Source organism: Merops nubicus, unplaced genomic scaffold (genome assembly GCF_000691845.1).
Source record: "Merops nubicus isolate BGI_N331 unplaced genomic scaffold, ASM69184v1 scaffold37440, whole genome shotgun sequence".
In the NCBI taxonomy this organism is placed as follows: Eukaryota; Metazoa; Chordata; class Aves; order Coraciiformes; family Meropidae; genus Merops; species Merops nubicus.
In genome coordinates, this window is record NW_008583319.1 from 93,946 (window position 1) to 105,638 (window position 11,693).

Consider the following 11,693-nt stretch of genomic DNA (forward strand, 5'->3'; position numbering starts at 1 on the left):
GCCTTTTCTGCGAGCTTTGGCTTTAGTAATACCTGGAACACAAATTGGTTTTGAAGAAGGGATTCCACATGGGTTAAAGCCAAAGGAAGAGTATGCATGAACTAGTGCTTTCCACAGTTCCTGTATAGTGTATTCTGCCCTTACATAAAGGGGTGACAGTGTGCTGCTTGGGAAGGAGACCTGGTGCCCTGTATTGATACCATGACTCCACAGTGGGATCCCATAGGATGGGGTAGGACTTGTTAGCTTTCTGGAGGATTTGGGTATGGGCATTTAAGGCAATGAACATGAACAAAAATTACATGAGAGGTAAGTGGTTTGCTGGTGAACTGTGACAGAACTTACTTGAAAGTTTTCTGCACTACAGAAACCCTTAAACTGGAAAGCTAGCACTGCAGGACTAACATTCTTCTCCCCCAAAATAATAAGCTTGTTCTACTTTCTCCACCTCCAAAAATAAAATAAAATAACTGCTGCAGCTGAATAAAGATGCCATGCCACATCCTATTAGTGTTCCCTGCTAAGGCAAAAGGGAAGGGGGAAAAAAAATCTTCAGAACTATTCTGGGAATCAATCTGTTTTAGTTCAGCTCTCAGAATAAACATGTTTTCTTCTGCAGCTCAGATAGCCTATCCATCACTGGTCCCTCCCTTTCAATACTCTTTTTCTACCTGTACTTCTTCCTTTATGCGTTCTTTTCAGGGAGGCCTGGCACAAGGGAAGCAGCTCAAATGTGGTCTTTAGTTCCCTTTAAGGCACAAATATCCCATTATTTCCTCTCTACCCAAACTGGAAGAGAGTAGCTGCGGTTCTCAGCCTGTGAAAGTGAGCTCTGTTGAAAGTTGTTTATGATAGACTAAGAGTTTCTCGCTCTCTGTCTCCTATGCCTTTATCCAGGCCCTTTGACCACAGAATAAAACTCAGTTCAAAGAGCAAATTAAGCTTTTGAATGAGCTGAATAGATGTCACTGAGCTCCTGTACACATCAGATAACCGAGGAACAATGTTAATTTACACTTCCAAGGACAACAGATACAATTGCTTGGTACTCCAGGTTCAGAAATATTCTTAATGTCAGGAAGGAAACAGAATAGAAAGAATATGTTTGTCATTTCACTGTTTGATATCGTAATTAATAAATGAAGATATAATCATGGGGGACCTTTAGGAAATATACTGGGAAAAATATGCAAGTGAAATTTTTTCAACTTATTTAGTTTAATTTTTTTCTTGTCCCCTCCCACACACTATAATTTGGTAATATGACATTGTTGCTTCTAGTAGGTGATTATTATCCTTCTGCTGTGTTTAAGGAGGAACTTCAGTAATTTAGGACTCTGTTCTTATCACAGCTTGTCACAAAAGAGTTTCTAGAGCAGGCTGAGTGATGTGGTCCACATGCACTGCAAAATATCTATTTTACTACTTTATTCCTGAAGAAGAAGAGGGACAAGTCATAAAGGAATCTTACAATCATGGAGATACAAGAACCTGATACTGTGTCATCATTCAAGTGAACAAATCCATGTTCTCAAGAAATGCAGTTGACCTTAATCTTTTATGCTACAAGCTCAGCACTTAAGGAGAAACAGAGTATTTGGATTTGAAGTAATTAATTCAGTATCAGTCCTAAAGCAGGCACAGAGTTTTCTTGAATTCATTCTCTGTTAAATGCAGCAACTTAAAATGCAAACAGAAAATCTATAAATAAAAACTGGAGAAAGAGTTGCTTAAGGAGATGTGTATAAAATAGCAAAATGCCTTAATTATAGCCCAGCAATCTGAAATATATAGAAACTTATTTACAGTAATTCTGCTGGCAGCATTTGCTTATTAACTACTCTAGTCACTTAATGGATAACAATGAATGATTATATGCATTACCAGTCAAGTAAAGCAATGTAATATGAAATAAGTATTTTGTCAAATGGCCACTCATAGAATTTTGTTCTGTCAAATGGGAAATTACACTTACTGGAGTCAGGTGCTCCGAGCTAGTTGCCAAAAATCTGACTACATCAAAAAATAAGCTCTTGGGAAACATACGTGTGGTAAACAAATAGGCACTAGTGAGATTTTTCCTACAAGAGTATAATGTTTGTGCCACTTTACTGACTTAAAGCTTCTAATTTGGAAAAGCTGTACTTGGACAGAAGTCTCCCTGTGGAACCTTTTGCACAGACACTTCATCTTCATTACAGAATAGTTGGTGATAAAGGGAGAGCAGTTTACAAAACAAATGCCCTTTCCTCTTGAGCCACACATCCCTGTTGTTTGTTGGTCTTCCACATTACCACTGCCCATTCCACTGTACACTCCTTAAGGAGTGTCCTGTCAAAAGTGTGTCCTTGCTTTAAGGAAATTATTTTATCTTTTTTTCTAACAAAAGAAGTATCTGTTGGCATAAAAATAAATAATAGTAATGGCAGCAAGAATGCGTTATGTTCTGGTGCTGCAAAACAAACTGTAGGAATAATTTGTTACTAAATTGTTTCTTCAAATATGTACAATATTAACTACTTTCCTTGAAGAGGACACTGTTCATCAGCAACGTTTCATCCAACAAGCTTTTTCCAGAAGACTTTATCAAGTTTCCTCTCCAATATGCATTCCGTATAGTCACTCTATTTCAGTTGCTGTCATATGGTGTGAACATGGTATGTATGAACACGTAGGCCATTTGGGCAGTTTTCCAGTTAAAAAGTCTTCATTTGTAAAGAGCAGGCAATCTTAAACACACAGTTTACAATGATATTTTATCACAGAAACTAAGAGATCTTATTAGCCTCTGATAGGAAGTGTCTATTGATAAGTTCCTACAGTTAACATCCTGTGGAAGGATTGTCTTCTTGTTAAGGCATGGGACAATGGAGCCATGAGGTCTAGGCTCTAATCAGGAGTTTCCTACAGTCTTCCTGTGTTGCCAGGCACAGTCAGTTGATGTTGCCTGTGCTGATTCTCACCTTGCTAACATATGGGTAGAGATGATCTACTGACAGCATTAAAGACTGCCTTTCAAGGAAAACGGAATTTCTTCACATTTGTAGAGGGCTTATGATTAATGTCTTTCCCATAGAAGCTACTATGAATACAAATGCAGCTGTATTTAGCTTGAGTGTCCTACCCACTGATACTCTGTTAGTTTTTAACAAAACCTGGAGCTACCATAAATTTTACCTACATTTTTTACTTTAGCCATGGTTTTACAAGCAAAGCAAGCATTGTTTTGAATGTACTGCAGTGATGACAGAAGCCTTTGTTAGTACAACTACAGACTTAAAAGCTCTTTCAGATTTCTGTGACCAGACTCCAGCCTTGTCTCTGGATGCCAAGGATCCCCAGTTGGTCATACCATGGAAGTTCCAGATGAGAAAAGAACTAGCACGTTCAGCCTGGGGTGGCTAAAGCAGTCCCATAGACTACAGTGGGATTATTCTCAGGAATAAGGGATGTGGGCCTGGACCCCTAGAGATCAGCTACCAGAATCATATTTTATGGAGACTTGTGGTTACTTATTCTAAAAGTGGTGTTTTTCTAATAGGAGAGAGATGGTGGTTACAAGGCTGTGCTTGTAGCTTGCATGTGAGAAGTGTATAAATGAACCCTTGTTCTGGTTGTGAATGCTTTACAGTTTTTTCTAATAAGAACTTGTTTTTCTTAATGTTTCTTTCTAAGCCTTAGGTTTTTTAAAGCTAGAGGAACCGTTAGATTGTCTACCCTGACAAAGCAAGATGTGAAATATTACTGGGCATAATAAACTCTTTGTTTAAAGTTCATCTTCCAGAGGCACATCTGATCTTGACTGAAACTTGAAGAGTCAAAATTCACCATTTTTTTTCAGCAGTTTCTCCAAGCGTTAGCAATGCTCTCCGATCCAAAGCAGCTTATTACTTATCTATTAATTAGCAGTCTTATTGTTCAAATATTTATTATTGTTCCTTGCTTTGTGATTTACTTACCCATCTTCCTCCCATAAGCTAAATAAGAGCAAAGCTAGAATGCCAGTTTTCAAAGGGAGTTAGCTGGTTTCTGTGGCCACGGGAAAGAACAGTGTAGCTTTTCAACATTTAGTGTATCTTCTCTAGTCTCTGTGTGGTCCACAATTCTGGGACAAATTCATCCAGCTTTCTCTTTTTCACTTGGTGAATAAAGGCAGCACTAGTTCAGGCAGGGTCCCATGCCAGAAAGAATCTCTGTGGGACAAATGCATCCCTCAGCACTGGCAGCCAGGGCAATTCTTTTAGGAAATGGGTGTGATAAAGACATACAGTAGGTAGAACAGAAATTAGCTAACTCTGTTCAGAATTCTAAAGAATAAAATTAAAATAAATCCAAAATGAAACAAAATGCTTTAAGTGCATCTCAAGATCTCAAGCTATATTGTTGTTGTCTGAAATTAGCCCAAAGTGAAAGCTAGCAAACGCAAGCACAGAAGCTGAGTAAAATTCACCTTGCAGGGGTTCTTTGAGCAAGATTTGAAAGAAGCTTATTGAATTTGTGTTCACATACTATCTTTGTTTTCTGAAAATCTCCCAGTTGGTGCAAACAAATGGCACTTTAAAGCCTTCACTGAAGTTTTGAATGTACAAATTAGTGTGTCCCTTTTAGATGTTTGACTAACAATCTTTGAAGGAAACTTAGACACAGAAAACATGAGAATCTGTCATTTGTACCTTTCAGATATGTAATGAAGAGCTAAATGAAGATCTTTTTTTCATAGGAGATCTAGAAAGCATTGCTACCAATCACAGCTTTAATTCTAATTTCTCTTGTTAACTTTTTAACTGTTACCGCTACCTTTAAAAACCTGCCTTACAGTAGGATGTATGTCAAATGTTTAATTCCTTGTGTCCTTTTTTTTTAAAAAAAAAAACTGAACAGATTGAAAATTAATTCTTTCTGCCATAATCAAATACTTTGCATGCCCTATGTAAGCATAAGATTTGAGGTAAAGAAAATGAAATTCATGTATTCTGAATGAGATATTCTCAATTTATCCAATTTTTTTTCCCCAGATTATGCAAAAATCAAAAAACAGGGCCATTCATGTGTATATTTTTAATGATGGGTCTCAAAATGACAAAGAAATTGAAGTGTTGGATCAGTCAACAGTTCAAACATTTAAGCATAGTGGTTTGTAAATCCATCGCTCTGGTAACTTCACTGAAAAACTAGTTTATATAAGAAATTAATTTATTGCAGTTACTGGTTTGGTTTCCAGTATCACCTGTCTCTATCTCTCTGTTTTTTTAAATAATGTCTCTTAAGCTCTACTGTTCACTAATAAAAATATTTTAAGAAGAGATCATACTGTAATCCAAATGCCTATAGGTGCTTGAATCAACTATCTCTGCCTGTGTAATTGGTAACACTTTGTTCAACCCTTTTTAAAATTGCTATTAAATCTCATTCTCATTTTCTGTATTAATAGAACAAGAATTCATTTTTAGTGTACCCTCAAAGCAGTAATGAGCATTGTTAACATGTAACAGCAATGCCCAAGGGTAAAGTTTTCAAAGCCATTCTAACCTTAAGGCTTTGCTGTTGATGTACTACAGAGTCATCAAGCCAAGAGCTGTTAGAGCTAGTCCATTTGGAGAGTGCAGCTGAATATTTCTGCTTAATATATTGGAAGAATTATAAATGGTTTAGGTGGTGACCTAGGGAGAAGGGGGATTTTTTGTTTAATAGCTTCAGAACAGAAGGGCAATGTTAAAAAAATAACTGTATCTCCTGCTCATTTTAAAGTATATGACATTGTGCTTTTGTTCTGATGATTTTGCTTCCATCCAGATTTTTGTAAGAGGTTAATGAGAAGACATTAACAAGGCATGCAATATTGCACAGGGGAAGGGGAGCTGAAACACAGTGGTTTAGTTAAAAACAAACAATAGATGTGACTTTTTAATTGCTTCTTCAGAGGCCCAATTATGCCTTCTTGGAGAAGTATTGTCTATCTTATTAAATTCAGAATATTTTCCTTATTTTATTTATTATCTATAGGAAAAAAAAAAAACAAACTTACCTAAAGTAGTAGTGCTTCCATGATTTCAGCTGAATGCCTCGGTCACAATAAACCTGTCGAGACTGTAGATTGAAAGTCCTGTGTGAAATGTAGTGGAGCAAAATGCTCTCTCTGAGTGCTAGAATTTGAGTTTAAGCCTTTAGGTTAGCTGAAGGTAGCATAAGTGGCTTCAGGAGTCTCTGAGGTACAATGCAAGAGGCTCAAGAATTATTTATTCTTTATAATAATAATTTATTATTATTAAAGCAGTGATAATGTAATTTTCTTTGCCGCTTCTGAGGTCCTGGTTTCATTGCTGTGAGAAGTATAAGGGTGTGTTGTAGGTGACGATTGAATGTGTCAACAGAGACCAATTCATACACGGTTCCAAAATCTAAAACTCTATTGGAGAAGCAGAGGTAGAAATGTTCTTTTGTTGGCAGTTTAGTTTGTCTCTGAAATGAATGCATAAATTGTTGTCACTTAGCCATCTTTATTCACAGCACTTGGTCACACCATTGCCTTTTCCTTGTGTGTAAGCTAAAGGTCATCATGTCCTAAAAGAGCTAAATGTGAACAGCCAAGTTCAATAATGCCAAAGCTCAGAAATATCGACAGTGTAAGAAATGTGCTGCGTGTTGTATATTTCTATCCATTTTTTGAAATGAGAGGGGAATATAGGAGCAATCTTCCTATTCTAACAGGATTGAGACCCTTGCAATTTCCTAAATTCCATGTTTTTCACTTTAGAGCTGGGCCTGATGTTGCTTTACCGTAGAATTGTTGGTTTCTGTTGCAGGAAGGGACTTCTTAAGAGGGTACTCAAACAAGGTACCTCTTATAAGATTTTATTTAATATTTGCTTTTAATTATCAAAATGAGTTAAATAGAGGTGTGAAGTTGAATCTGATAACAGTACAGAAGTTTGTACAAAGCACGAATGAAGGCTTTATGGATTTTATTCCACCCCTCCTTCCAGATTATTTCACGCTGTACTGTGTACTTCACCCTTTTGTGGTATATCTGTCCCTGAAATGAGAATGATGCACTTGATATTCCGTATATCCCATTTGTCACCTAAAAATATGGCTTTCTCCTGGGCTATTGTATAGGGAAATTCATTCCTCATGCTTATTTAGTCATCGTCTGCTTTGCATCCGTTGTCAAAAAGGTGTTTGATGACAGTGCTGTAAGGAGGAACCACAGCTTCCAACACGTCTCGGTGACCACCCAACAGGTCTAGCGTGGTGAAGGTTCTTGGGTGCCACGTTGTGCATGTGTTGTGTGTAGTTTAGTTCTTGTGGTTCACTCTTTGGACCTCAATAGAAGGATGAAAGCTGTGTTTGAGGTTGAGATTTCACTCTCCTTTCAGGGTAAGGTTTCTGTTTGAAAGGTCTTCCCAAAAGGCTCACAGAAACTTTCTGAGAAAACTCAGTCCTCAACAGGCCAGTCCCTGTGTGGCCTGTCAGTGATCTCCAATTAAGTCCTTAGTCTCCAAGGACTGTTAAGTGTCCAGACTGAGTGTTATTGTTACTTTTATCTGTGGACTAGACATGTTCTCTGATGTCTAACATATAAATCAACAGCAAGCTTGAACCTTTCCTGCTCAGTGGCTGTTTGACTTTCTTTTGTCTTTTTGTCATAATTGCCTCAATTGTTTTGTAATTTTTTTCAATAGAGACCAAAAGAAAAGGAGAAACTGTCCCTAGATCCACTCTCTCACCACCAGAGTCCATTTATGTTTGAGTCATGTATCCTAGTTCTTAAAACAGTTGTTGCCCTTCTCATATATTAATTCAAACATAAAACTGGCTTGGTTTTCCTCAACCTGCCTGCTACAGTTCTTCTCTGGTTCACACAGACCCTTGTTCCTTTTCTCCCTGATGGATTTAGTCTTCCTTTGAAAGAATGAATGGGTATGAACTTCAACAGATAAATAAATGCATTTGAATCTGTGACTGATTTGTGGCTGGATTGATTTTGATGACTTTTATCTGTACTTGATTTGCATCTGTTTGCCTCAGACTCACTGGGGGTAATGTATAGAATAAATGAATAAATAAATTTGAGAAAGAGGCAAGGAGAGAACAGATGAATGAACAGATGATAGAGAAGGAGACTAAACAGAAAGGGATGGATAAATGGTGATGAAGATGTACAGAAAAATAAGAAACACTGATCAAAGTAGTGAAAAAAAATAAAAAAGATAAAAAAACTGAAAATAATAGAAAGGTGTTAAATAGTGGAAAGAATGAAAAATAAATCAGTAAGAACTTGGTGCACAACTACATCTAACAGAGTAGAAATGGGTTACTCTTAACACTGTGAAAGGTCCAGGATTGTGCACCAGTGAAGGCAAGAATTTGTACAGGGAACCACAGGACAATGTCCAGGGTTTTCTAAGACTCAGAGCAGTAAATCTTGCCCATTTGATCAAGTTAAGCATTTGCTACAGGGCTTCTGTACCCTCAACTCATATTAGCAGCATCTCTCTACCTTTTGCACAGCTCCATGTGGAATACTTCTGTAATGAATCCTCATTTTCCTCTTTCAGACTTGCTGGTTGAGGTTAGCATTGCTTTGTGCCCTCCAATCTGACCTTTGTTCTTTTATCAGCGTATACAATTACCTGAAAAACATCAGCAAAACAACTAAGCACTACTAAACAAGACTTCTTAGACCAGTTATATTGAAGTCCTCTTGTTTTTTTCACATCCACTTCCACGCTCCTGCATGTTATCACTTGTCACCTTGCATCTCAGAGGCTCTGTTAGCACCTGCAGGCAGAGAGCACCGTCGTTCAGTGCTGCACACTACACCTGTACTGCACAGCACAACTAAACCTAGCAGGAGCCTCTGAGACTGAGGGGCTGAGGAAGGGAAGCCTTTGTTACTGCATTACCTCTTCTCTCAGGCATGGGGCTTATATTTGGCTTCACCTGAGCTCCTCTCTACTCACAAAGCAGCAGCAACTGCTGCTTCTCCTGCCCACCATGTTCATGTTCCACTTTTTATTTTGAGGTCAGGAGAGCTTCCAGTTTCCTGTTTTCTCTCTGCTTTTGACCTCTGTCCATTAAACTCTTACTGTAGTGCTTAACTTTGAACAGATGACTGTGATTATAAGTATACCCATGATAATAATCAAATATGCATTTAAAGTGCCTTACTGGTACAGTTTTGAAGAGAAAATATTCCCACTGTGTATCTGCTTTGCATTTATCACAGAAAGGGTTCTTAGTCTTAGTTGGAGCTTCTAGTAGTTAATGGACAACCCTCAATAGGTATATACTTAGAGTGACTGTAGTGCTTCCTCAGAACCCAGCTGAGTGGGCTCTCACAGTAGGTGCTCAACAAAATTTTGACATTTGCTGTCCCCAAAACCTTACAGCCTGTGCAAACAAGGCAAACATAGCAAATAAGATAAAGAAATGTATAAATGGTAGCACAGAGACTATTGCATCAAAGAAAATGTGAATTTCACAGGGGTTGACTCATGTTTTCAGTGGAGATGCTGTGGTGCCTAAGTCATCTCAGGAAAGGAGAGATTGCCCAGTGTCTCAGGCAAACCATAAAGATTAGCTTTTTCCCCTGTTTTGAATCCCTGGACACACAAGGAAGCTGGGACATTTCTCATGGCGAGGTCAGTCATTCGTCCCCTGAGGAACGGGTCACAAAAGTTGAGATGACAATTCTTGTCTCGAAATACACGAGTATGCTGAGTAAAAAATACCCATCAAAAGGAAAATATATCATCTGCAGTAAGAGAAGTTTTGTGAAAATGACTTACTGATGATGTCTCTCATTTCTCTTCCCCTCCCTCCCCATTTTTTATTTGTTTTACCAGCAGTTGTATGCTGCCCAGCTTGCTGCGATGCAGGTGTCTCCGGGAGGCAAGATACCTGGCATACCCCAGGGGAACCTTGGTGCTGCTGTGTCCCCTACCAGCATCCATACAGACAAGAGCACAAACAGCCCTCCACCCAAAAGCAAGGTACTGTACCAGCCCCTGCAGCATTGTGTTTCTGATGGCGTGGGTACTTGCATGTGTCTGGGGTTTTTTTGGAGGTGTATCCGTGTGCCTCTCAGTTGCAGAGAGCTTTGTTGTCAGGTTGGCTTCCTGAAGTAGGAGGGTGTTTGTAGTGACTTTTTTCCGGCGGGAGGAGCCCAGCACAGTGATACCAACCAACCATTCATACTCAATGTCAGTAGCAAACACCACCTCAGCTGAGGTCCATCCTGTGGGTTCCCTTGCCATGTCCTAGCTATCACTCTGTTGTTTCCTCCTGAGGTGACCAGCTCCTGTTCCAGCACACAAATGTTGTTTGCTAAACCAGAGTCATGTTAGCAGTATGTCAAAGAGATGGAAAGTCGTGGGGCACTCATCTGGGGCCACATCCTGTCCTGGGGTTCAGTAGGGGTTTGTGGAGGAACAAGTCTCCAAAGCAATGTCTGTTGTGTCGTTGAATGGGGCTGGAATCTGTCCATCAGGCGACGGGCTCTGATGAGTAATCTTGGTCATAGCTGTGTAATTAGGTCCCTACTCAGGTGGGAGGTCAAGCTAGCACCTTGTAGTCAGATCTGTATAATGCTGCTGGTGTGGGACTGGTTATACATAGAAAAAAAGAGACAGATTCTGTCCAGTGGAAGAAGATGAGCTCTGTGTACCCCACAGCTGGGCAAAAGTAACAGCTCAGTATTGAATGGGAAAACCACTAGGACAAATTTAGTGAAGGAATGCGGGGAAAAAGCTGTCCCATTTAGGTGGCAGCCAGAGCTTGATAAAATATGTCCTTTCTTTTTGTTAGTGTCCTTCAGCTTGCTGTCCATGTCCTTTTTCATGTCAGAAAAGATTCCTTGAATTGACAGTAGTATCTTGTTTTTACCCTAGCAGTGAAACAGCGCAGATTACAAATAACCAGACAAATAAATAATACCATTGTCAGCTCAGTGAGATACATGTTCAAAGCATAAAATAGATGGTGTGGAACCAGTAGCTGTTGCATTAATGAATCAAACTCTGAGTCTACACTTTCTTTCTTCTCTTCTCAGTGTAGACTTTCTGATTTCCCAAAGTTTATTTTTGGCTTGGCCTCTTCTTCTCTATATGCTATAGAGCAAGGCATCACAAAAGTATGCAGTACTCGATCATACTTCGGGTTGTTTTTTTTTCTAAAAAGTTGTGTCTCTGGTTCACAAGAGATTTTTGTGCATTTTACAAGGGATTTTTTTGTGTGTGTGGCTAGCAGCTTGCAAGATGCACTACACTTAAAATCCTGATGTTGTTTTTGGACCTCTTGCACACAAGCAGAATGTGTGATGAGATCTAAGGGGGGACAGTTTCTGTTTTGTGGCAATTGTAGAATTAAAAGCCCTGCCATATCTACCAGTAACATCAAGCATAACCATCTTACTGGCAGCTGTCAAGATCAGCTCCGTTGTCCCTTGTGTCTTATTGCTTTCTCATATTTGTAGGTGTGCCAGTGCCTTTGGCTTCCAGTTCCGTAGGGCACAAACAAAACTTATTTGCGAATTGGAGAAAAAAAAAAGCAGCAAACCACAAAAAAATAAGTGGGCCAAAAGGAGAGAAAGGGGGCTCCAAAAGGCTGTAAAATTGTGCAGCGTGAGCCCTGTGATGCATGCTGTTTTCAATCTGCTGCGTGCCAGTTGGAGCCTCAGAGAGAGAGCGAGG

General features: G+C 39.1%; 1 protein-coding gene across 1 annotated transcript in view; it reads left to right on the forward strand.

Annotated features, from left to right (window-relative positions):
- SOX5 (SRY (sex determining region Y)-box 5) overlaps positions 1 to 11,693 on the forward strand; it is a gene marked incomplete at its 5' end in the record, with an annotated part of 156,477 nt that overhangs the window by 92,370 nt on the left and 52,414 nt on the right. Inside the window, one exon of the mRNA XM_008940116.1 lies at positions 9,849 to 9,995. Within this exon, the coding sequence (XP_008938364.1) occupies positions 9,849 to 9,995 (147 nt within the window). The remainder of the gene's footprint in view (positions 1 to 9,848; positions 9,996 to 11,693) is intronic.